This window comes from Orcinus orca, chromosome 13, assembly GCF_937001465.1.
Source record: "Orcinus orca chromosome 13, mOrcOrc1.1, whole genome shotgun sequence".
Taxonomy (NCBI): Eukaryota; Metazoa; Chordata; class Mammalia; order Artiodactyla; family Delphinidae; genus Orcinus; species Orcinus orca.
The window spans coordinates 25,007,052-25,034,745 of record NC_064571.1 but is presented as its reverse complement, the minus strand read 5'-3'; the positions used below and the strand labels follow the sequence as shown (position 1 = coordinate 25,034,745).

At 40.0% G+C, this 27,694-nt stretch overlaps 1 protein-coding gene across 1 annotated transcript in view; it reads right to left on the bottom strand.

Annotated features, from left to right (window-relative positions):
• Positions 1–2,179: 2,179 nt before the first annotated feature.
• TACR1 (tachykinin receptor 1) overlaps positions 2,180–27,694 on the bottom strand; it is a 98,818-nt gene continuing 73,303 nt past the window's right edge. Inside the window, exons 3-5 of the mRNA XM_004277124.3 lie at positions 14,183–14,333; positions 6,897–7,093; positions 2,180–5,346 (exon numbers count right to left, since the gene is read on the bottom strand). Of these exons, the coding sequence (XP_004277172.1) occupies positions 5,055–5,346; positions 6,897–7,093; positions 14,183–14,333 (640 nt within the window). The 3' untranslated portion in view covers positions 2,180–5,054. The remainder of the gene's footprint in view (positions 5,347–6,896; positions 7,094–14,182; positions 14,334–27,694) is intronic.

Below are 27,694 nucleotides of genomic sequence, written 5' to 3'. Positions count from 1 at the left end.
TCTCAGAACATTGCCTGTGGAGTTCAGGAAAGCAGTTTCTGCAGTTAAGTGTTCCCTTCACTTTTGAAAATGGAGAGGAATGCTCTTGGTGTGTCCCTACCTTGCCTGCCTCTGTTTGAGGCCTTGACTGAAACCCCCTCTTGGGTTCCAGAGCTGAGGAAATCCATTTACTCATGAAAAGAATCTGAGGCAGCTATGCAGGGAGAATTACCAAAGCCAGACTGGCTCCTAAAGCTAAGCACCTTCAGCGCGTATGAGGTCACATGTGCCTACACAGGACTAAATGAAAACGTGCTTGCATTTCCACAAGAATGTCAATACTCCACAGCTGATATTATATGTTGACCTGTAACTAAGGTTAGTCTTTCTTCAGCTAACAAATATTCATATTTCCATGGAAGAGTGAGCACACCCCTTAATCATGAATTTGGTGTTTTTACTGCCACAAACATCTTTAAGGATGTTCTACAGTTTTAACACATCTGGGCGCCTGAGGTGAATTATGATTTTGTTCCAAAGTTGTTTCAAGTTTCATGGCAGCCACTCTGATTCTCCCAGGGCTCACCTACCTCCCAGTGTGCTCTGAAGGCCTCAGGGCTCCTCACCCCTCTCCCATAAACAATTTATTTTCTCTCCTTCTCTAGAGAGTGGAGGATGAATGATTTCTTCTGAGAAGATTCAGGTTTTGCACCCTTTATTACACACACACACACACACACACAGTGTTTTACATATGATTTGTGGAGACCTTGAAGGGAAGATGTGGATTTCTTGAAGCTTATCCAGGCACCTCAATTTAAGATGCCTTAGTTTAAACAGAAACATCTTTATTATTTGTTTCTGATACTCATCGTGTTGCGACGCTATCTAGATTCTCCTCAAACCTCCCTGTTTTAACGCGGACATAGAGAATGGACTTGAGGACACGCGGAGGGGGAAGGGTAAGCTGGGACGAAGTGAGAGAGTGGCAAGGACATATATACACTACCAAATTGTAAAATAGCTAGTGGGAAGCAGCCACATAGCACAGGGAGATCAGCTCAGTGCTTTGTGACCACATAGAGGGGTGGGTTAGGGAGTGTGGGAGGGAGGGAGACACAAGAGGGAGGAGATATGGGGATATATGTATATGTATAGCTGATTCACTTTGTTATAAAGCAGAAACTAACACACCATTGTAAAGCAATTATACTCCAATAAAGATGTTAAAAAAAAAAACCCAAACTCCCTCTTGTAAGCTTTACAATCTTTGTCATTGCAAGTTTGCTGACAGCTGCTGATCACTCTTTTGAGGATGCATGCCTGAGGGGTGAGGTGGTGCAGGGTGGCCCCTACTTCCTGGGCTTCCGTTCAGGTTTGCTGGGCTTACAGAGATGAACCATTGAAGTTTCTAATACTGCCAAGGGTTTCCTGATATGTGTTTTCAAACAGAGGGGGCTGGACCAAAGCTCTGGTGGAAGCTGTGGAAGTGATGTTACAGATCTCCCTTCAGGAGAGGCCCTGCAGTGGGTGTGCCATCAGCTGCCTGCCTCCAGCTGCTGTGATTTCAGGGACCACCACAGTGTTCAAGAGCAGACCACCCTCTCCCAGGAGAGCTCCCAGTCAGTGACCCAGCATGTTGAGGGTACCAGGCCTGGCCATTTCTGCCTGCTGGGGCTTTTCTCTGGGCACCCTTTGCACACTGGTGGGCCAGCTGAGACTTTCTCAAGGCTGCTCCTCATATGGAAGCTCCTCCTGCCCAATCTTACCCTCCCCCTTTTTTCACAGGTGTCAGATCTGCATAGTGGTCTCAAGGCCTCCCCTGCTTACCTTCCTCACCCCTTATCTTTCCCAAGTGTTCCCTCAATAAATCTCTTGCACTTCTGACTCTGTCTTGGTGTCTGCTTCTAGGAGGACTTGAACTGACACAGCTCTACTCATAGGTGACACTGTTGGTCACTTCATACAATCCCATATTACCTTCCCAGATTCCCACCTGGAAACAGTTCCCACATCTTGCCAACCCATTTTGTCACAGAGTTAGGAGTTTTCTGGGTGTTGGGTTCCATTCTTTGGTCTTTGCAATTTATTAAGATTCATAGTACCACCCCATTCAGTGTCTTGTAGGTTGCTTAGTTTCCCTGGAGATGAGACAGAGGCATGAGACAGTTAAAAACATACTTTATTTCTATATGGAGATTCTTTCTATGATCTCAGGTTGGAAAACATAGAAACTTCAAGAAATACCCCTCTCCACTTACATGATTCTTCCTGAAACCAGGTCAATAAGGTTAGCTCCCAAGTCCCCTTTTCCAAGGGTTCCACTCAGTCCTTCCAAGAGAAAGGACATTCCAGTATGTCTTAGCACTCCAGTGGGAGGTGAGGAAGACAAGGACCCCTATCCTTTAGTTCTTGCCATATAGTGTCCCTCCCCAACCCTCAGTTGCTATGGTACTACTGTGAGTCCATTATATACATCAGCTTCTCTCTGTGAAAGAATGAGGAGGAATCAGCACAATACAAATAGCTCATTGACAGCAACTGGATCCCACATTTTAGAAGTAACATAACAGTGATAGCCCCATGATGCCTTACATTCTATTACTGCTGAACAGAATATCAAGGAAAAACACTTAGGAGATAACACAGGATGACAGATTTCTATAAGAATGAGACCAATGCACAGTGCAGATCATGGTGTTTCTCACACATGGGAGGAGACAACAATTTTATAAGTTAAACGGGTGTTGGAGAGTGAGTTAGAGGAAGACTTGCTGGGCTCTCTCAGAGGAAACGTTCTGCCATATTTGAAACTGTACACTCCTATTATGTGCAGTGATGATGCTGTCCAAACACACCCCTTCAGTTCCCCTGGATTGGCTGGTGCTCTCTTTGGAATTATCTCAGAGAGCTCTCATTGCAAAAGGCTATCTTAAGGTCTTTGGCCCGATTACCCATGTTGAGTGTGGGTCTTTAGAATCCTGTGGAAAATCTGCTTCTCAACTTCCTCCATGCCTGCTGGGCAGCCTAGACCCACTAAGACTGGTGAGTTAACAATGGCCTGTTGGTAGGCTCCTCAAGAACAGAAGGAGCTGTGCATCCCCAGCTCAGGGCCAAGTCCAGAGCAAGTGCTCCATAAACCTTGTTGAATTCAACTCTAACCTCTTCCATAGAGGGGATGTCCCCTACTCATTAACACTTTCTTCTTAGGTACTTCTCATAATCATGCCAGTTCTTTACATCCCTCTGAAGTGAATAATCCATACATGGTATGATTCTTTATCAGAAGTAAGACTAATGCTTTGGGCACTGACTTTTGTTGCCCCTAAATTATGTTTTCCATTCATATATTTGCACTGAGTTGGTTTTCTTAGTTTATTTAATCCTTCTCATGCTGCTTTGGAGGATATCTTTCTGGCTTATACTGTTGCTATATAACTTCTTCCTGGCCTGTCAATGCCCTGGTAGGGTTAGGGCCAGCACAGCTGGTAACGGCTGTAAACCTATGTGCAGCACAGTTCTCCCTCAACATGATGGATGCAGAATATGTCCATGCATTCTTCAAACCACAAAGAAGGCATTTATGGTAGTTACATGAGGTTTCTGCTTTCAGCCACATCTGTACAAAGCACAGATCTGGGAGACAGAAAGAAACTGCACACTCACCTGCTATAACCCCCAAACTGTCAGGACACGAAGCTTTAAGTTCAGACTCTCTGTCAACTGACTCTTCTGTAAGGTTGATTGATCATCCCACCTCTTTTAGACAGGAGGCCAGCAAAGCTGGTGGCAGGAAGGGGAGATTCAGAGAGTCTAAAGGGAAGATGCAAGGTGGCCTCTTCCCACAAGTGTTGTTGCAGGGTGCAGCCTCCTCAGTCACTGAACTCATGCCTTATGCTAGTATAAAGCTAAAAATCTAGGTGAGTGCCCCTGCCCTAAGATACCCAAAAGTCCAGAGCAGGGAGCCTACATGTTTTTCTTCCCTGGTGGCATTCTCCAGCTGGGAGACTTAGCCTGTTAAATCCTTATAGAGAGATGTAGGATTTGACACGAAGTCCTCTGCTCTGTCAAAGGCCAAAATCTTCAGGAGAAGGAAAGTGCTCACAGTTTTAGGATAAATCAGAGAATGTCATATATGGATACTGATACATGGTCTTAGCAGTTGCTACATCTCTAGGTATTAATTCGCTGGACTTACTGCTTCTATTCTTCCTGAGACTACAAATTTTTGGTTGAACAACAAAAAAAGACTCATACAATCATTGAACCAATGAATGTTAACATTCAAAAGGACACCTAGATGATGTAGTTCAGCTCATAGTTTTACAAATAAGGAAAGAGAGGATCAGATAGATTAAGTATTGCACAGTTCTCCTGAGTCTTGGTTCATAACAGACATTAGCTAGTATCAGTGGACATATTCTATCAGCATTGATTGCTCAGGACAGTCACTGGGGACATAATACAGATAAACTTGAGGCTCTCAATCCCATACTGCACTGAGATATTGAGATGCCAAAAAGGGGCAGAAGTATGCCTTCTTTTCATGGGTCCTTAGAAGAGAGTGTTACATCTTTCATTCAGATTTTATGTGGTTCCTCCTTTTGTTCACCTTATCAAGGAGAGGCTGATGCAGTATGAGCCACCAGCTAAAGGGAAATAATCTAAGCAAGACTGAGAACACCTTTATTGAAATAAGATAGCAGCCTTAGGCAAACAGATCAGTTGGATCTTTTGCTGCATTGCAGGAATTACCCTGAAATGAGTGCCAACATGCAATTAAAGTTAATTCTAGAATCTTGGAATGGATTGTAGAGAAAATCGAGCCTAACCTTCCCATTGTACAGGCTCAGAGAAGTTCGATGATTTGTTTTGGGTCACACAGCATGTGGGTGGCAAAGACATAGAAGAATGCAGGTTTTTGACTCCAGAATAGAATGTTTTTCCTAAACTATTCTGACCTTTTCACAAGCCGCAAAAGCGTTTCTTATGGTCTCTATATTGAGGATTTATCCATGCATGAAATGAAGCAAGACAAACACAAAGGTGACTGCGCCTACTGAACGCCCCATAGTCTAGGAGAGCATGTTGGAGTAGAAGCTGAAGTTCTCCGTCGTGGTCTTAGAGTCGCTGCGAGGGGAGTCATTGGAGGTCTTGTCCAGGGATGAGGGCATGGCCTTGGGGCCTTCCTCCAGGTCTTCCTCATGGGCCCCCACCACTGTGGAGACAGTGGTCTCCAGGCGGCTGACTTTATACACACTGCCCTGCGTCTGGAGGTACCTAGTGGATTTCATTTCGAGCCCCTCATAGTCACCAGCACTGATGAAAGGGCAGCACCGAAAGGCTTGCTTGAAGCCCAGACGGAACCTGAAGAGAGAGTAGAAGGAGAGGTAATCCTTGAGTATGGCCTGCTTTCAGAGGTGTTCCCATCATTGTGGTAGCTCTTTAATACGTGGACATACCCAAATGAGACACTGTGTTATTAATTTTTTTAATTAATTGACAGCTGAAGATGCTAAGGGCAAAAAGATTCAAAGGTCAGTGATCAAGGTCAAATCCAGGACTAGAACCCAAGTTCATGTGAAATGCATGTCTGTACTTAGGGTGGCTGTTGAAATATACTGCCTCCACTGGTTCAGGGTCAGCTGATTTTGGGTCAATTCAACATCAGTAAAAACATTCACCAAGTGTTTACTATATGCACAATACTGTGTCAAGACTCAGTCCTTTCCTTCAAGTAGCCCACTGACTTTCTGCCAATCATGTCCCTTCAGAATCAGCTTTTGGGAGATTAAACTTAGAAGTGTTTAGGTATGTTGTGAGGCTCCTAGAAGAAAGATAAATCCATGAGTTAGACAAGCAAGACCATTTGGACAAGTCCCAGGGGATATCTGTCCCCAAATTCATAGCACCTGAGTGTCTCATTCAGAGAAGTCACGTTATAGGCTGATAACTGTTGGCTATAAATGTGACAAGCCTTTTTTCCTTCCCCCTCCTTCTCCTGCCTCCTTTTTCACAGAGGCTGAGATGGTGCTCCAGATGAGTGAGCTGCCACCATGGCATACCAGCTGCCTCTTGGGGACTCTGCACACAGTGGTGAATTCCCTATTACTGAACACCATTCTAGATGGCTCTCCCTTCTCTTACTTGTCTGAGGTTGGCTTCCACTTCAGGGAAGGCTCTCCTGGCCCCTGTGGCCAAGTAAAGGCAGAATCAGGCCTTTGAGGCTCTGACTTCTTTTTGCTTACCCTGTCCTGCTGGAAGTGCTGGAAGAAACTGGACAAAGCTGCCCAGATTTTATGATGGGATGGGAAGAAGAAAATGAGAGACCAGAGAAGGGAAAAGATGCCATGTGGTGGATAATTATTCTAGGGGCATCAATCTCTCTCTTTCTCTCTTGTTCTCTCTCTCACTATCACTCTCTGACTCATTCACTCTCTGACTCCTCTCTCTCTCTCTCTGATTCTCTTTCTCTCTGTCTGCATGGACAACCCTCTGTGCATGGAATCCATAGAGCAGATTGAGAAATTCATGAACTTGATCCAGCTTGCAACCTGCTTTATATATATTAATCACAGAGGTTTCTTTTATCTGCCCCTGCGCCCCACCCTCTACTACTGACTTAGTAACGAGTGTTTAAAAGTCAGAAGATTTCACATAAAAACATGGATTTCTGGTTCATCTTGGAAAAGAAAAAAAAGTCTCCTCAGGGCTCATATTCCTGCATGGTGACAAGAAGACCATTTGTCTTTGTAGTTCCCAAGTAGCCAACCTAAATGAGGAAAGCCAGCTGTGAGACAAGAGGGCGTGGTAAAGACTACAGAGAACTAATCATCGCATGGTTCAGTCCGCAGGGATTGAACAGTGTGATGATTAGTTTCTTGTCCTGGAGAGAGTATGGGGGATGGGGTTCTTACCTGTCATTGAGGCAGCAGTAGATGATGGGGTTGTACATTGTAGAGCTCATGGCCAGCCACATGATGGCCAGGTAAACCTGCTGAATAAACTTCTCCAGGTAGAGATCAGGGTTGATGTAAGGCAGGAGGAAGAAGACGTGGAAGGGCAGCCAGCAGATGGCAAAGGTGCATACAACAATAATCATCATCTTAACCACCTGGCAAGAGGGTGAGACAGGTGAGACCACCAGCACATCCTCTCTTTCTCATGTTATTTTCTCTCTTATCCTGCCCCCTGACTGTGCACAATGTGATATGGAGTGTAAAGTAATTATAATAACACCTTTCAAGGTGGAGGAAGGACCATTTATATGTGGTACCAAAGGACTTTGTTTATGTCAGTGATTCTCAGAGGGTGGCCCCAGGACCAGCAACATGGCCATAACTTGAGTACTTGTCAGAAATGCAAATTCTTGGACCCCATTCCAGGCTAACTGAATCAAAAAGTTTGAGTGTGGGACCCAGAATTCAGACTTTGACAAGCCCTTCTGATTGTTCTGATGTGCACTCATGTTTGAGAACTTCTGTGTTATACCATACTTCTGGGCAATGACTGGAGAAGCCAAGGGAGACCAGATAAATGAGCAAAGGGGAATGGGTGTTCAGGAGGTAAAGACCCAGGAATGGGGAGGAAGCAGCAGGGGGAAAGGGGTCATGAGCCAGAGCAGGCTTCTAGGTGTGAAGACTCAGGGAGAGGGAAAGAGAAGGGGTGGGATTTGGACAGCAGCAGCAAGGGAGTGTCAGATGTTTAAAGGGGATATTAATAAAATGGTTTTATGAATACTGGGTGATATAACCCATTCCTTTTTATTCCCAAGAAACCTTCAGAGAAAAAATGACCTAAGAGAGGTGTGGCCAAGATAGTGGAGTAGGAAGACACTGAGCTCACCTCCTCCCATGGGCACACCAACTAGTTACAGAGAAACTATTAATGAGAATGACCTGAAGACTAGCAGAAAAGCTTTTCTTGAACTAAAGATATAAATAAGGAATCACAATGAGATGGATAGGAGGGACAGAGATGCAGTATAGTCAAGACCCACACCCCTGGGGAGGTCACCCCCAAATGGAAGGATGATCACAATTGCAGAGGTCCTCCCCAAGGAGCAAGAGGTCTGAGCCCCACATCAGCGGGGTATGCACTGGGAAGACAAACCCTCAGAATCTCTTGCTTTGAAGGCAAGCAGGGCTTGCACACTGGAGGGCTAGAGAGCTGTAGGAAACAGAGATTCTGCTCTTAAAGAGTGCACAAAAAATCTCACATGCTCTGAGTCTCAGCACAGAGGCAGTGATTTGAGAGGAGCCTGAGCCAGACCCACTTGCTGACCTTGAAGAGCCTCCTGGAGAAGAAGGAGGCAATTGGGAACATCCCTGGGGACAAAAACACCAGTGACAGCTGTTTGGGGGAGCTCATTCTACCATGAGGACACTGGTTTTGGCAAATGCCATTTTGGAGTTCTTCTTCTAGTCTATTAGCTCTGGGAGGTTACCCACCCACCAGTGGGCTGGTACCAGCCCCAGGGCCCTCATAGACCCACAGCCAGCTGCCCCAGGACCTGGCCCTGTGCACAAGTGCACCAACAGTCACAAGGCAGAGTCGGCAGTGAACTGGGCTGGGGGCCAGCCCCACCTACCAACATGCCCACAGTAGTCAGTCCCAACACAACAGAACGGCCCACACAGCACATATAGGGGGCACCCCTAGAGCATATAGCTCTGTTGATCAGAGGAGAGTGTGCTGCTGGGCCCCACAGGACAGCTCCAACACAAGGCCACTTCTCCAAGATCAGAACATGTAACCAACTTACCTAATGCATAGAAATAAGCACAGAGAAATAAATACACACAATTTGAGGAGACAGAGGAATATGTTTTCAACAAAGGCACAAGACAAAACCTCAGAAAAAGAACTAAATGAGGTGGAGATAAACAATCTACTTGAAAAAGATTTCAAAGTAATGACAATAAATATGCTCAATGAACTTGAGAGAAGAATGGATAAACACAATGAGAATTTAAATAAAATTAGAAAATATAAAGAAGAACCAAACAGAACTGAAGAATACAATAACTGAAATAAAAAATTCACTAGAAGGAATCAACAGTGGATTAGGTGATACAGAGGAGTGGATCAGCAAACTGGAAGACACCCAAGCTGAACAAAAAATTTAAAAAGAAAATAATTAACAAAAAAATGAGTGTAGTTTAAGAGACCTCTGGGACAACCAAAGTGTACAAATATTTGCATTGTAGGGGTCCAAGAAGGATAAGAGAGAGAGAAAGCATCAAAGAACTTATTTGAAGGAATAATAGTTGAAAAGTTCCCCAATCTGGGAAAGGGAACAGACATCCATGTCCAAGAAGCACAAAGAGTCCCAAACAAGATGAACCCAAAGCAGTCCACACCAATACACATTATATTAATATGGCATATATTAAAGATAAAGAGAGAATATTAAGAGCAGCAAGAGGAAACAAATAGTTACACACATGGGAACTCCCATAAGACTGTCAGCTGACTTTTCAGTAGAAATTTTGCAGGCCAGAAGGGAGTGGCACCATATATTCAAAGTGATGAAAGGATAAAACATGCAACCAAGAATACTCTATCTGGCAAGACTATCATTCAGATTTGAAGGAGAGATACAAATTTTAAGACAAGCAACAGCTAAAAGAATTCAGCACCACTAAACTGGCTTAACGAGAAATGTTAAAGGGACTTCTCTAAGGGGAAAAGAAAAGACCATAGCCAGAAATATGAAAATTATGAGAGGAAAAATCTCATTGGTTAAAGCAAACATACAATAAAGATAGTAGATCAACCACTTATAAAGCTAGTAGGAAGATTAAAGACAAAAGTAGTAAAATCATCTATATCCACAATAAGTAGTTAAGGGATACACAAAACAAAAAGATGTAAAATATGATGTCAAAACATTAAATGTGGGGGGGGGGAATAAAAATGAAGGGTGGTTAGAATGAGTTCAGACTTAAGTGGTCACCAACTTAAAAATAATCACATGTGGGACTTCCCTTTTGTGCAGTGGTTAAGAATCTGCCTGCCAATGTGGGGGACAAAGGTTCGAGCCCTGGTCTGGGAAGATGCCACATGCCGCAGAGCCCATGCACCACAATTACTGAGCCTGCACTCTAGAGCCCGTGAGCCACAACTACTGAGGTTGCATGCCACAACTACTGAAGCCGGCGCACCTAGAGCCCATGATCCACAACAAGAGAAGCCACTGCAGTGAGAAGCCCTCACATCGCAATGAAGAGTAGTCCCCACAACCCACAACTAGAGAAAGTCTGCATGTAGCAATGAAGACCCAACGCAGCCAAAAAAAAAAAAAATCACATGTGTATGTATATATAGTTTGCTATATATAAACATCATGGTAACCACAAACCAAAAAAATCTCTAATAGATACACATGAAAAAAGAGAAAGGAATCCAAACATAACATTAAAGGCAGACATTAAACCACAAGGGAAGAGAGCAAAAAAGAGAAGAAAAGAGAACTATAAAACAACAAAATGGCAATAAGTACATTACAGACCAATATAACTGATGAACATGCATGCAAAATCCTCAACAAAATATTAGCAAACAGAATTCAACAATACCTTAAAAGGACCATACACCATGATTGAATGGAATTTGTGCCTGGGATGCAAGGATGTTTCAACATCAGCAAATTAGTCAATGTGTTACATCACACTAACAAATTGAAGAATAAAAATCATATGATCATTTTCATAAATACAGAAAAAACTTTTGACAGAATTCAGTATCTTTTTATGACAAAAACTCTCAACAAAGTGGGTATAGAGGGAACATACCTCAACATATAAAGGCCATATATGACAAACCCATAGCTAACATCATATTCAGTGGTGAAAAGGTGAAAGCATTTCCTCTAAGATCAGAAACAAGAAAACGTTGCCCACTCTCACCCTTTTTATTCAATGTAGTATTGGGAGTTCTATTCAAAGCAATCAGACAAGAAAAAGAAATAAAAGATATCCAAATTAGAAAGGAAAACTTCAAACTGTCACTGTTTGCAGATGACAGGATACTATACATTGAATATCCTAAAGAACCCACCAAAAAACTATTAGAACTAATAAACAAATTCAATAAAGTTTCAGGATACAAAATTAATATACAGAAATCTGTTGCATTTCTATATACTAACACTGAAATATCAGAATGAGAAATTAAGAAAACAGTCCCATTTAGGACTGCATCAAAAAGAATAAAATACCTAAGAATAAACCTAACCAAGGAGGTAGACAACTTGTACTTGGAAAACTATAAGGCACTGATAAAATAAATTGAAGGGGACACAAGCAAAAACCAAAATATAGCATGCTCACAGATTGGAAGAATTAATATTGTTAAAATGACCATACTACCCAGGGCAACCTACAGATTCAATGCAATCTATCAAAATACCAAAGGCAATTTCACAGAACTACAACAAATAATTCTAAAACTTATACAGAAACACAAAAAACCCCAAGTAGCCATAAAAATCTTGAGAAAGAAGAACAAAGCTGGAGGCATTATGCTCTTGATTTCAAAAACATACTAAAAGCTACAGTAATCAAAACAATATGGTACTGGCACAAAACAGTCACAGAGCTCAAAAGAACAGAATAGAGATCCCAGAAATAAATCCACACCCATATGGTCAATTAATCTATGACAAAGGAGGCAAGAATTATAGTGGGGAAAATACAGCCTCTTCAAAAAACAGTGTTGGGAAAAGTTGACTGCTACATGCAAAAAAATAGAACTGGATTACATTCTCACATCATATATAAAAATAAATTCAAACTGGATTAAAAACTTAAATGGAAGACCTGAAACCACAAAACTTCTAGAAGAAAACAGGAAGCACCCTTTTTGACACTGGTCTTAGCATTTTTTAAAAAAAATTTGTCTCCTCAGGCAAGGGAAACAAGAGCAAAAATTAACAAATGGGACTACATCAAAGTGAAAAGCTTTTGCACAGTGAAGGAAACTAAAAACAAAAAGGCAGCTTACTGAATATTTGCAAATAATATATCTGATAGGGGATTAATATCTAAAATATACAAAGAACTAATATCACTCAACATCAAAAAAACCAAACAACTGCATTAAAAAATGGCAGGGACCTGAAGAGATGTTTCTCCAAATAAGGCATACAGATGGCCAAAAGGCACATGTAAAGATACACAACATTACTCATCAAACCAAAACCGCAATGAGATATCACTTCACACGTGTCAGAATGGCTATATCACAAAGACAGCAGATAACAAGCATTGGCAAGGATGTGGAGAAAAATGAGCCTTTGTAAACTGTTGGTGGAAATGTAAATTGGTGCAGCCATTCTGGAAAACAGTATGGAGATTCCTCAACAAATTGAAAAGAGAACTACCATATGATCCAGCAACTACACCCCTGGGTATTTATCCAAAGGAAACAAAAACACTTTGAAAAGATACAAGTACCCTGATGTTTATAGGAGCATTATTTACAATAGCCAAGATATGGAAGCAACCTAAGTGTCCATTGATAGAGGAATGGGTATAAAAATATATTTTATGTATATATATATATACACACACATACAATGGAATATTACCCAGACATTAAAAAATGAAATCTTGTCATTTGGGACAACATGGATGAATATAGAGGGTATTATCCTAAGAGAAAGTCAAATATCACATCATCTCACTTATATGTGGAATCTAAAAAACAAAACAAAGAAACAAACAAAACAAAAGCAGACTCATAAAGATGTAGAGAATAAAAGGGTGGTTGCCAGAAAGAAGGGGGATGGGTAGGTGGGTGAAATGGGTGAAGGGGATTAAGGGGTACAAACCTTAAATAAGTCATGGGGATGTAATAAGCAGCATAAAGAATATGGTCAGTAACATTTTAATAACTTTGTATGGGGACAGATCGTTACTAGAATTATTGTGGTGCTAGTGGATGCAAATGTCAAATCATTATGTAATACACCTGAAATTAATATACTATTGTAAGTCAACTGTATTTCAATAAAAAAGAAAAGCTATCTAGCATCCACACAATGAAATACTATGCCAAGAAGTACCAAAAGAGAAAAATAAAGAATGAGAAATCTCTTTCTATATTGATTTTTGAAGATTTTGTGGATATTGTTAAATTTAAAAATAAGAGGAAGAACAGCGTGTATTTACTATTTGTGTAAGAAAGAAAAGAATATATATTTATTTGGCTTACAAATAAATTTGGCTTACAAATAAATTTATTTGCATTACAATATCTGAAAGGATTAACAACAACTGTGGTTATCATACTGTGTGTGTGTGTGTGTGTGTGTGTGTGTGTGTGTGTGTGTGTGTGTGTGTGTGTGCATACACATTTGGGAACTATGTAGATGGAGGACCTAGAAAGGAGGGAGACCTTTCATGGTAAGACTCAATATATTTCTTGACTTTTAATTTTCGAATAATTTAAGACTCCCAAGAAGTTGCAAAAATAGGTCAGAGAGTTCCCAGGTACCCATCACACAGCTTCTCCCAATGATATCATCTTACATAACTATGCCACATGATCAAAATCAGGAAACTGATGATAGTGCAGTGCTATTAACGGACTGCATTTGGATTTTGCCAGTTTTTACATGCATTTTTTTTTTGATGTATAGTTCTATGAAATTTTATCATATGCAGAGATAAGTGAAAAACCCACAGCAATCAGGATACATAGCTGCTCCATCATCACAAAGAAACTCACTCATGCTGTCCCTTTGTAGACAGACTCTTCCCCCAGTACTAATCCTGGCAACTCCTAGTCTGTTCTCCATCACCATAATTTTGTTTCTTTTAGTACTTTTTGATGTTTGAACCAAGTAAATGTACTATTTTGTCAAATTTTAATAATAAAAGAGAACTGAATAACTCTTCATGCTTTTGTAGTTAAATATGTGTGTTTGTGTTGTAATGACTTGACAGTTTTCAATTAGCCTTAAGGCGAGAGTGAGGTGGCTTATGCCTGTACAGGCAGGCCTAGGTTACGAAAACATTGAAGAAAGATCTCTTCCCTCCCCTCCCTTCCCCTTTCCTCCACTCCCTTCTATTGTTCCCAGGACCCAGGGATGTTTTGTGCCTGCTGCCTCTGGGTCTCCTGAGGCTCTGGGGCTCATAAACTTGCCGGTCTGTCACCTATGCCAGGGTGGGTTAAGTACTGCCTGCCCTTTGCTCACCTTGCGCTTGGCAGAGACTTGCTCGTGGTAACGGTCAGAGGAGTCCCCAGGGATCTCGCTGGCCCACAGTGTGATACCCACTACAGTGTACGCATAGCCTATCACCAGCAGGGGGAGGAAGTAGATCAACACAGTCACACAGATGTGGTACCTGCAACAAGGTGGATGGAAGGGGTCAGTTCAAGAAATAATAGGGTTGGTCAAGCCTTGATGGTTACATTTCTCAGCATTTGCCATTAATAAGCTTTGATAATAAGGCTAGCCACCTGCATTGGAGAGAAGGGTGATATGTTAATGGATAAAGTAGAGAAAGCAAATCTCTTCAACTTATGTTTTTCTTATGGACTTTTTCCATAATGGAGATTCCTATTCAGAATGAAAAGAGAAGAACAAACACTGATCAGAGGGAACTGAATCTGTTGTATACCTACAGCAATTTTAGTTGATGTTAAGTTCAATATTGCTTACCTCTCCCTCCAAAGAGAAAATGAAATCTTAGGCTGCATTAATGGAAGTATAGTCTCTAGAATAAAGGAGGTGATTTTACTGCTCAATACATACTTGTCAGATTTAAACTTAGGGTCAATTTTGGTGCAGGAACATAGACCAACTAGTACATTCAGATGAGAACCATTGTGGTGGTTAATGAGACAATCTATCCTAAATGACAAATGGCTTCACGGATATAAGCATAATTATCTTGGAGAGAGATAAGACTTATCCTAGAATTAAGATCAGTAGGTGAGAGCCACAAAGTTTAAGCTACTTCTAGGCCTGGTCCTTAAATATATATCTCCAGATGGAAGCTGTCTGGGTCTCTGAGTTACCACTTGGAGGACAGATACCAAATGATTTGAGTCTGATTGGAATATGAGAAAGAAACAAACCTTTGCAGTGTTAAACCACAGATTTTGAGGTTTCTTACAACAGCACAACTTATCCTATTCTGTTTAAGATGAAGCTCATTGTAAGTTGGACATTTTAATAAGTTATTTGAATTTTGAGAAAGAGTATTTTTTCTCAGATGGTCCTTGGCATGTCTGGCTAGTTATAGGACTTTCCCCCTGATGTGAGTTTAATGCAAAGCCTCAGCATTCCTGATAATAATAATAAGAAGAAGAACAGCTAATATTTTGAGGGTTTTACTCTAGGTCACTGTGTTCATAATAACATTAATGATAGTATTAATAGCTGAACTGGAAGTTAGATTTTATTGAGTGAATAACACAGTGCCATGCACTTTACTGGCATTATCTTCTTTAATCCTCAAAACAAATGATTAGGTAGATACTATCATAATCCCATTTTGTAGATAAGGAAACCAAAGCTTAGAATTTAATTAACTTTCCGAAATTCATAGCTGGTAAAATGAGGAGCTGAGATTAGAGCCAGCCACAGAGCCAGCTTCTTTTCACTGGAGAAAAGTCACCCAGTGATATATATATATTTTAATATTTTAATTTAATTTTATTTATTTTTTTATACAGTAGGTTCTTATTAGTTATCTATTTTATACATACTAGTGTATACATGTCAATCCCAATCTCCCAATTCACCCAACCACCACCATCAGCACCACCACTTTCCCCCCTTGGTGTCCATACGTTTCTTCTCTACACTGTGTCTCTATTTCTGCCCTGCAAACCGGTTCATCTGTACCATTTTTCTAGGCTCCACATATATACGTTAATATACGATATTTGTTTTTCTCTTTCTGGCTCACTTCACTCTGTATGACAGTCTCTAGAACCATCCACGTCTCTATCAGTGACCCAATTTCATTCTTTTTTATGGCTGAGTAATATTCCATTGTATATATGTACCACATCTTATTTATCCATTCATCTGTTGATGGGCATTTAGGTTGCTTCCATGACCTGGCTATTGTAAATAGTGCTGCAAGGAACATCAGGGTGCATGTGTCTTTTTGAATTATGGTTTTCTCTAGGGATATGCCCAGTAGTGGGATTGCTGGGTCACATGGTAATTCTATTTTTAGTTTTCAAAGGAACCTCCATACTGTTCTCCGTAGTGGCTGTATCAATTTATATTCCCACCAACAGTGCAAGAGTGTTCCCTTTTCTCCACACCCTCTCCAGCATTTGTTGTTTGTAGATTTTCTGATGATGCCCATTCTAACTGGTGTAAGGTAATACCTCATTGTGGTTTTGATTTGCATTTCTCTAATAATTAGTGATGTTGAGCAGCTTTTCATGTGTTTCTTGGCCATCTGTATGTCTTCTTTGGAGAAATGTTTATTTAGGTCTTCTGCCCATTTTTTGATTGGGTTATTTGTTTTATTAATATTGAGCTGCATGAGCTATTTATATATTTTGGAGATTAATCCTTTGTCCATTGATTCATTTGCAAATATATTCTCCCATTCTGAGGGCTTTCTTTTCATCTTGTTCATTGTTTCCTTGGCTCTGCAAAAACTTAAGTTTCATTAGGTCCCATTTGTTTATTTTTGTTTTTATTTCCATTACTCTAGGAGGTGGATCAAAAAAGATCTTGCTGTGATTTATGTCAAAGAGTGTTCTGCCTATGTTTTCCTCTAAGATTTTTATAGTGTCTGGTCTTACATTTACATCCATTTTGAGTTTATTTTTGTGTATGGTGTTAGGGAGGGTTCTAATTTCATTCTTTAACATGTAGCTGTCCAGTTTTCCCAACACCACTTATTGAAGAGACTGTCTTTTCTCCATTGTGTATCCTTGCCTCCTTTGCCATAGATTAGTTTACCATAGGTGTGTGGGTTTATCTCTGGTCTTTCTATCCTGTTACATTGATCTATATTTCTGTTTTTGTGACAGTACCATATTTTCTTGATTACTGTAGCTTTGTAGTATAGTCTGAAGTCAGGGAGTCTGACTCCTCCACCTCTGTTTTTTTTTTCCCCTCAAGACTGCTTTGGCTATTCAGGGTTTTTTGTCTCTATACAAATTTTAAGATTTTTTTGTTCTAGTTCTGTAAAAAATGCCACTGGTAATTCAATAGGGATTGAATTGAATGTGTAGATTGCTTTGGGTAGTAGAGTCATTTTCACAATATTGATTCTTCCAATCCAAGAACATGGTATATCTCTCCATCTGTTTGTGTCATCTTTGATTTCTTTCATCAGTGTCTTATAATTTTCTGAGTACAGGTCTTTTACCTCCTTAGGTAGGTTTATTCCTAGGTATTTTATTCTTTTTGTTGAAATGGTGAATGGGATTATTTCCTTAATTTCTCTTTCTGATCTTTCATTCTTAGTGTATAGGAATGCAAGAGATTTCTGTGCATTAATTTTGTATCCTGCAACTTTACCAAATTCATTGATTAGCTCTAGTCACCCAGTGATATTTTCTTCCACTATTTATGCTTATTTTCTGCAATATTTTTTTTCCAAAAAGGAAAACCCACTTACTCACTCACAATTTCTCCTTTATCAATAGTTTGTTTTCAATCACTTCTTTGCAAAGCCCCACAGTTTTACCACTTATTCTGCCTCCTCTGAATGCTAAAATTTGAAACTTGAAGAAACTTGAAGAGTTCTTAAAGTAACAAGCCACAGATTCAGCAAAGCAGGGTGTTTAGTGCAAGCTGTTATGTACAGACTGGCTGTTCCATGCAGACAGGCTGTTCTGTGCAGACAGGCTCTTCCATGCAGACAGGCTGTTCCAGTCTTACCAGACTTTCAATGTTCACTTTGATTGTCTCCTCTAGAAGACTTCTTGGGAGCCTCAGTTCTCTAGTCACCACAGCAGTGACTGCATACTTGTTTCCTACTTGATCTCAGTCCCTCTTCCTGATTGCTGTATAGATACTGCTTGAAATCAAAATGTTTGAGGACTATGGTGTCAGGGAGACCCTGGGAACCTGCAGGTTGCACCTATTTCTTCTATCTGTAAGAACAGCCCTCCCTTTTGAAGACCAATACTTACTTGGTGATAAAAACATGTTAACTGAGCTTTGTGGGGTCTTTCTCTCAGAGCGCTGAGCATCTTTTTGGAGTCAGGGATATGATGAGAGAACACTGCAGTCAAGTCACAGATGCTTCTTACCTTGGACCAGTGGTTCTCAAACTTAAACCAGCCTCAGAATCACCTAGAGGGCTTGTACAAATATGGAGGGCTAGGCTCCACTCTGGGCCCCACCCAGTTTCCAACTTAGCATGTCTGAGGTAAGTCTGAGAATCTGAATTTATAACAAGTTCCCAGGTGACGCTGATGCTGGTTCTGGTTCAGACTTTGAGAAACATTTAGACCACTGGTTCTCAAGCTCAGAATCACATGAGAAACATCGGGGGAGATTTTTAAATGATCAGTGTCCAGAGATACTCATGTAATTGGTCATGAGTGTGGGAGCAGAAAACCACAGTTTAGAAAATTCCCCAAGCCATTCTGGAATACAGCTGACATTGAGAATCACCTTTTCAGATCCAAGGCCTACAAGCCTGTTGGAACTACTATATTGTTGTTGGAGATTTAATTACATCACTAAAGTATGTATTAACCATATTTTCTAGTTTCTGTATCTGATGCTTTGACATCTTGGGTCTTGCTGATGAATCTAGGAGGGACTGCCTGTCCAGAGCTAGCTAACTCCTAGAGATAACTCCTGCTAGTGTGACTTCATATTCAAACTAAACAACCCAAGGCCCCTACCTGCCGTCTATCTGCTTTTTCGGGGCTCTTACACTACAGGATACTATCCTTCTGCCCTAATCACCCCAGGGCCACCTCAGACATCTATGGGCAGCCCCTACACTGGAGCCCACTGAAATGATTCAAACAAGAAAATGCTAGGCCTGTTTACCCTGCCTCACTGGTTGCTTCCCTCAAAAACATAGTAAAAGACTTTCCTACAGTTTCCCCATGCTCTCTGCCTGTGACCCTCTGTGGGGTGGTGTGCACCTTCCTCTTGGGAACTATGAGTAATAAACTATATTTTCAATGGAAATCACATCCTGATCTGTTGGCCTCACTGTACGTGAATTAAAAAAATGAAATCTATACTTTAAAACAAAGTGCTCCAGGGAGATCAACTCGATGCTTTGTGACTACCTAGAGGGGTGGGATAGGGAGGGTGGGAGGGAGATGCAAGAGGGAGGAGATATGGGGATATATGTATATGTATAGCTGATTCACTATGTTATAAAGCAGAAACTAACACACCATTGTAAAGCAATTATACTCCAATAAAGATGTTAAAAACAAAGAAAACCCCCACAAAGTGCTCTTTGGAAAATCACAGATCAGACCATTAGGAAAATGCTAAGCTAAATCAGTAAACATAAATTATCAGTTTCTTTTTTTTTTTTTAAGAAGGAAAAGTTATTTTGTTATTCATTTGTGGGAAAGAAAAAGTATGGACTTAATTTCAACTAAAATGAGTTATAGACAGGTCCATGCTCTAACAGAGATAATTAAGAATAACAGGAATATGCCCCAGCAATTCCACTTCTAGATACATACCCAGAATTGAATGCAGGGACTCAAACAAATACTTGTACACCAATGTTCATAGCAGCATTATTCACAATAACTAAAGCGTGGAAACAACCCAAATGCACCTCAGTAGATGAATGGATAATCAAAATGTGGTATATACATAAAATAGAATATTATTTAGCCTTAAAAAGAATGAAGTTCTGATACATGCTACAACTGGATGAACCTTGCAAACATTATGCTAAGTGAATAAGCCAGACACAAAAGGACAAATATTGTATGACTCCACTTACATGAAATATTTAGAACAGGAAAATTCATAAAGACAGAAAATAGAACAGAGGTTACCAGGAGCTGGGATATGGGGATGGGAGTTACTGTTTAATAGGTACAGAATCTGGGATGATAAAAAGTTCTTGAAATGGACAGTGGTGACAGTTGCATAACATTGTGAATGTAAAATGATAAATTTTACATTATGAATATTTTATCACATATGTAAATGTCATACACACACACATATATATTACATAATATAATAAAAAACCATAAGAACATTTAATCTGACCTGGGGTCCCGGGTCTCCAGATTTTCAGCCTTCTATTCCCCTCAGATACTCCTCAACTACCTCCAAAATAATAAAAATCCTCCACTGTGATCAAAGGGTAAGTAAATCTTGCTCATATAAACCCCTTTCACATGGAAGTTGCAAGTGCTCAATCCAATGTCCAAGTTATCAAAAATTCTAAATGAATGTAGGTCAAGTGAATGAAATTTAATCACTAGAAAATATGAAAATAAATATATTTCTTCCATCTTGACACATTCTTGGAGAAGTTTTACCTATTCTTGCAGTTAATTGGAGATAAACCTGCATTTTAATATTTTGCCCAAATCATTATTTTAGAGAACTGGTCAATAGGACCTAGTATAATCTTATTTTGTACAGCTTCATGGGTTTTTTTGGCTCTTGAATCTGATAGCTCTCAGAAGTAATATCTGCCTTGGGAGAAGAGATCAGGGATCAGGGATCAGGGATGTGCCAAATGTGAGCCAGGGAAAGAATCAGGAGTGACTGCAATAGACTGTGACTGAAAGGACAGCTTGGTTCCCACATGATGAGATAGATGAGACATGTGCATTGATTTTTTTGTGTTTTTTATTAAGTCTTTTTAAAAACTGAGGCATAGTTGATTTATAAAATTATATGTTTCAGTGCAACATAGTGATTCACAATTTTAGAGGCTATACTCCATTTATAGTTATTATAAAATATTGACTATATCCCCTATTCTGTACAACATATCCTTGTAGCTTATTTATTTTATACATAGTAGTTTGTACCTCTTAATCCCATACTCCTATCTTGCCCCTCCACCCTTGCCTCTCACCACTGGTAAGCACTAGTTTGTCACTATATCTATGAATCTGTTTCTCTTTTATTATATTCACTAGTTTGTTCTATTTTTTAGATTCCACATATAAGTGATAACATACAGTATTTTGTCTTTCTCTGTCTGACTTATTTCACTAAGTACCTTCCAAGTCCATCCATGTTGTTGCAAGTGGCAAAATTTCATTCCTTTTTATGGCTGAGTAATAGTTCATTGTATTAATATTTATATACCACATCTTCTTTAGTCATTCATCTGGTGATGGAAACTTAGGTTGCTTCCATGTCCTGGCTATTGTCAATTATGCTACTATGAACATTGGGATGCATATATCTTTTTGATTTTTGAATTAGTGTTTTTGTTTTTTTGTATATACATCCAGGAATGGAATTGCTGGGTCATATGGCTAATTCTGTTTTTAGTTTTTTGAGGAACCTCCTTTCTGATTTCCATAGTGGCTGCACCAATTTACATTCTCACCAACAGTGTAGGTTTCTTCACATCCTCACCAACAGTTGTTATCTGTAGACTTTTTGAAGATAGCCATTCTGACAAGTGTGAGGTGATATCTCATTGTGGTTTTGATTTGCATTTCTCTGATGATTAGTGATACTAAGCATGTTTTCATGTGCCTGTTAACCATCTATATGTCTTCTTTGGAAATATGTCTAATCAGGTCTTCTGTCCATTTTTAATTGGGTTGTTTCTTGATATTGAGCTGTATGAACAGTTCATGTATTTTAGATATTAAACCCTTATTGGTTATATCATTTGTAAATATTTTCTCCCATTCAGTAGGTTGTCTTTTCATTTTGTCCATGGTTCCCTTTGCAGTACAAAAGCTTTTAAGTTCAATTAGGTCTCTTTTGTTTATTTTTGATTTTATTTCCTTTGCCTTAGGAGACAGATCCAAAACAATATTGCTATGATTTATGTCAAAGAATGTTCTGCCTATGTTTTCTTCTAGGAGTTTTATGATTTCAAGCCTTGTATTTAGGTCTTTAACCCTAATATCATTTTCTTACATGTAGTTGTCCAATTTTTCCAGCATCACTTATTGAAGAAACTGTCTTTTTCCAATTGTATATTCTTGCCTCATTTGTCATAGATTAATTGACCATAAGTGCATGGGTTTATTTCTGGGCTCTCAATTCTGTTCCATTGATCTATGTGTCTGTTTTTGTGCCAGTACCATACTGTTTTTACTATTATAGTTTTGTAGTATAGTCTGATGTCCAGAAGCATGATCCTCCAGCTCTCTTCTTTTTCAAGATTATTTTGGCTATTCAGGGTCTTTTGCGTTTCCATACAAATTTTAAAATTATTTGTTCTAGTTCTGTGAAAAATTACCCCAGCTTTCTTTTGATTTCCATTTGCATGGATTACCTTTTTCCATCCCCTACTTTCAGTCTGCGTCTTTAGATCTGAGGTGAGTATCTTGTAGGCAGCATTATATACAGGTCTTGTTTTATATTCTTTCAGCCACTCTATGTCTTTTGATAGGAGAATTTAGTCCATTTACATTTAAAGTAATTATTGATATGTACTTTCTTACTACTATTTTGTTTATTGTTTTTGCGTTGTTTTTGTAGTTCTTTTTGTTTCTTCTTTTTTTCTCTTCTACTGTGATTTTATGACTATCTTAGTGTTATGTTTGGATTCCTTTCTCTTTTGTGTGTGTATCTATTATAGAGTTTTGGTTTGTGATTATCATAAAGTTTATATATATATAATTATCTATGTCTATATATGATTGTTTTAAGTTGCTGATCTCTTAATTCAAACACACTTTAACAACCCTGCATTTGTACTCACCTCTCTTCTCGATTACTGTTTTTGACTTCACATTTTACATCTAATTGTTTGAGGTATCCCTTAGCTGCTTATTGTGGATATAGGTGATTTTACTACTTCTGTCTTTTAACCTTCCTACTAGCTTTATGCATGGATCATTTCCTACCTTTATTGTATATTTGCCTTTACTAATGAGTCTTTTCCTTTCATAATTTTCATGTTTCTATTTGTGACCTTTCCTTTTTTTACTTAGAGAAGTCCCTTTAGCATTTCTATTAAAGCTGGTGTGTTTGCTGAACTATTTTAGCTTTTGCTTGTCTGTAAAATTTTTGACCCCTTCATCAAATCTGAAGGAGAGCCTTGTTGGGTACTGTGTTTTTGGTTGTAGGCTTCTCCTCTTTTATCACTTTAAATATATCATGCCACTCACTTCTGGCCTGCAGAGTTTCTACTGAAAAGTCAGCTGATGGCCTTATGGGAGTTTCCTTGTATGTTATTTGTTGCTTTTCCCTTGCTGCTTTTAATATTCTTTCTTTAACTTTAATTTTTGTCATTTTAATTAGAATGTGTCTTGGTGTGTTCCTCTTTGGGTTAATCCTGTATGGGACTCTCTGCACTTCCTGGACTTGGATGACTGTTCCTTTCCCAGGTTAGGGAAGTTTTCAGCTATTATGTTTCCAAATATATTATCAGCCCCTTTCTCTTTCTCTCTTCTCCTGGAATCTCTATAAAGCAAATATTAGTGCACTTGGTGTTTTCCCAGAGGCCTCTTAAACTGTCCTCATTTCTTTACATTCCTTTCTTTTTTTTTCTGTTCAGTGGCAGTGATTTCCACTACCCTGTCTTCCAGCTCACTGATTCATTCCTCTGTTTCATTTAGTCTACTTTTGATTCCTTCTAGTGTATTTTTCATTTCAGTTATTGTGTTCTTCATCTCTATTTGGTTATTCTTTATATTTTCTAACTCTTTGTTAAAAACTTATAACTTCTGACTCTGTACATCTATTCTTCTCCCGAGTTCATTACCCTGAACTCTTTCTTGGGTATAGTGCATATCTCCACTTCACTTAGTTCCTCTTCTGGGGTTTTATCTTGTTCCTTCATTTTGAACAAGTTCCTCTGTTGCCTTATTTTTCCCAACTTGCTGTTTTTAATTCCTATGTATCTGGAAGTTTGGTTATATTTCCTGACTGTGGAAAGGTGGCCTTTTATAGGAGATGTCCTGTGTGTCTGGCAGCACACTCCTCTCTCATCACTAGAGCTATATGTTCCCCTATATGGGCTTTGTGTGTTCTTCTGTTGTGGCAGGTTGACTACTGTGAGTGGTCTGGTAGGCTTGGTTGGCCCTGGTCTGGTTGGTTGCTAGGCCCTGCCTTGTGTGAAGGTTGCTGGACACTAGTTTGTGAGGCTGGGTTACAAGGCAGTTGGCTTCAGAACCCAAGGAGGACCAAGGGCTAGTGCTGATGCACTGGTGGACGGAGTTGGGGTCCAGGAGACTCCAGCATTGTTACCTGCCCACTGGTGGGTGAAGCCATGTTCTGGGGCTAATGCTGGTCCACTGGCAGGCAGAGTTGGGTCCTGGGATCTATCTTCAAGACCCAGGGGTCCCAGAGCTTGTGTCAGACTGCTGGTGGGTGGGGTCAGTTTCTGACACAGTAGGCTGTTTTGTCGGGTGTGTCCCAAAGCGTCTGTTGGCCTGCAAGTGGGCAGGGCCTGGGTTCAGTCAGACCAAGGGCCTGGGTTCAGTCAGTCCAAGCAGGTGCTGGACTGGTGGTGAGTGGGCTAGGTCTTCAGGCTGTGGGGTTGCTGTTGTCCTATGGCTGGTTGTCCTATGGCTGTCCTATGGCTGTTGTCCACCTGTGGTGGGTTATGCTTGTCCTGAGGAGAACATTCTCACTGGTGGGCAAAGCTGGGGCCCATCTTGTCCCAGGGCAGGATCTGGCCTGCTATTGTGTGGACTGGGTCCTCAGGCTATGGGGCTGTGTATGTTCTGTGGCTCATGTCTACCTGTTAGTGAGTGAGGCTGGTCTCAAGGCTAGAGCAGGGTTGGTGGGGCCAGGGGTTCTGGGGAATGGGTCTGCCTACTGGTGGGTGAAGCTGAGTCCTGAGGTCTCTGAGTGCAAGGCCCTGGGGGTCCCAGTTTTCGTTCTTGCACTCTGGTGTGTGGGGCCAGGTCCTGGACATTTTGGTGGGCCGGACTGTGTCCAGTGGTGGCTGTGGGCTCAGGGGGTTTTAAGGCACCCTGTTGTAAGTGGGGTGTTAAAGTCCCCTACTATTATTGTATTGCTGATTTCTTTTTTTAATGTCTCTTAATATTTGCTTTATATATATAAGTGGTCCTGTATAGAGTGCATATATGTTAATGTGTGTAGTACCCTCCTCTTGCATTGATCACTTTATCACTATATAATGCCCTTATTTGTCTTTTGTTATAGAATTTGTTTTAAATTCTATTGTGTCTGATCTGAGTATTGCTATCTGCTTCCTTGTCATTTCCATTTGCATGAAATATCTATTTCTATCCCCTTAATTTCATTCTGTGTGTCTTTGGTTCTGCAGTGCATCTCTTGTAAGCAGCATATAGATAGGTCTTGTTTTTTTTCTTTATCCATTCAGCCATTCTATGTCTTTTGGTTGGAGCATTCAGTCCATTGACATTTAAAGTAATTATTGATAGATATGCACTTATTGACATTTTATTACTCATTTTCAAGTTGTTTTTATAGTTTTTCCCTATTCTTTTCTTTTTCTCTTAGTCTCTCCACTTGTGGTTTGATGATTTCCTTAGTGGTATGCTTGTCTTCCCCTCTCTCTTGTTTTTGAGTATTTACTGTAGCTTTTTGATTTATGCTTACCATGGGGTTCATATATGTTCACTTATAACTATATCTATTTGTTTTAAGCAGGTAGTCCTTTAAGTTCAAACATATTCTAGAAGATCTACATTTTTTATTCCCTTCCCCCATACTTTGTGCTTTTGATGTCACATTTTACACCTTCATATTTATCCCTTTACTGATTATTCTAGTTATACTTGATTTTACACTTTTTTGTCCTTTAATCTTTGGATTAGCTTATTTAAGTTATTGATCCTTAGACTTTCAGCTGTTCTAGTGGGATTTTCCCCTTTCCTACAGAATCTTCATGTTTTAGCCTTTTCTTTTCCCTTTAGAGAAGACCCTTTAACATTTCTTTTAGGGAAGGTTTAGTATTGATTGACTCTTTTAGTTTTTGCTTATATGAAAATTTCTTTACCTCTCCTTCTATTTTAAATGATAATCTTTCTGGGTAGATTATCCTTGGTTGCAGGCTTTTCCCTTTCAGTAATTTAAATATATCATGCTACTCCCTTCTGGCCTGCATAGTTTCTGCAGAAAAAGCAGCTGTTAACCTTATGGGGGTTCCCTTGTATATGATTCTTGGTTTTTATTTTGCTACTTTTAGAATTCTCTCTTTAATTTTGCCATTTTAATTATATGTCTTGGTGTGGGTCTATTTAAGTTTATCTTGTTTGGGATTCTCTGTGCTTCCTGTACCTAGATATCTGTTTCCCTCTTCAGGCTTGGGAAGTTTTCAGCCATAATTTCATTAAATATATTTTTAACCCCCTTCTCTCTCTTTCCTCCTTCTGGGACCCCTATAATGCAAATGTTGGTATGTTTGCTATTATCCTAAAGATCCCTTAAACTATTCTCATTGAAAAAAAATTTTTTTTTTTGCTATTTTGATTGGGTGATTTCCATTATTCTATCATCTAGATCACATATGCATTCTTCTGTATCATCAAGTCTGCTGTTCATTCCTCTAGTGTGCTTTTCCTTTCATTTATTGTATTCTTTACTTCTGACTCATTCTTATTGATATATTCTAGTTCCTTGTTAAATTTCTCACTGTGTTCATCTGTTCTTTTTTCTAAATCAGTTAGCATTCTTATTACTAATGCTTTGAATTCTTTATCTGGTTTATTTCCATTTTATTAGTTGTTTTTCCATGGATTTTCTCTTGCACTTTCAATTGTGACAAATTCCTCTGTCTTCTCATTTTGCTTATCTTTCTCTGTCTCTATGCAATTAAGTGAAACAGTTACCTATTGTAGTCTTGAAGATGTGTCCTTGTGTGGGAGTGTCCCTATACAGTCTCCCTATGTCCAGTGGCTTTGGTCAGAGAGCTGGATTTGATGTGAACACAAGTCACATCTTCTTCAGGGTGTGCTGGCAGCTATCATCTTGTAAAGAGCTGGGGCTGGAGATGGAAAGACTAGGGCCAGAGCCAAGTGTGAAGCAGGGCTTCCCCTATGCTCAATGGTTATTTCTGCCCTATCAGTTGTGGGGTCAGGTCCCAAGTTGCTGGAGCAGAAGAAATCCTGTAGGTTGGGTCTGAGCTGGCTCTGTTCCCTTTAAGTGTGTGTTCTTCTCCCTCCCAGCTCCTGCACCCAGCAGTACTGGTACAAGAGGGACTGTTGAGGGTAGTCAGCAAGGTTTGGGATGTGGGTTGTGGCAGTCTGGCTGCTGTCAGAAATCCAGACTGCCTCTGATGTGCCACCTGTACAATTGCCAATAATGGCTGCCTTTTCCCTGCTCAGACGCTACTTAGGGTTTGAGCTTCTTCAGCATCTCACAGCCCAGCTTTTCCCTTGGTTGTAGCAGTCCTTGCTCCAGTTTGGAGATGCAATGCAAGGCAAGCAGTGTTGGAGCATTTGCTCAGTTCAGGCTGGGGTGCATGCCGGGGAGGTGGCGGAAAACCAGTCAGCCACCAGTGTGATTTAAATTCTCCCTCTCTGCCCGGCTCAGGAGCAAGCAAGTGTTTATGTATTCCTCATGACTGGAGTTCAGGCTTCCCTCTGCTCTCCTGTTAGCGCCACCAGCCCTCCAACCAGCCAAGGGTGTTCATCT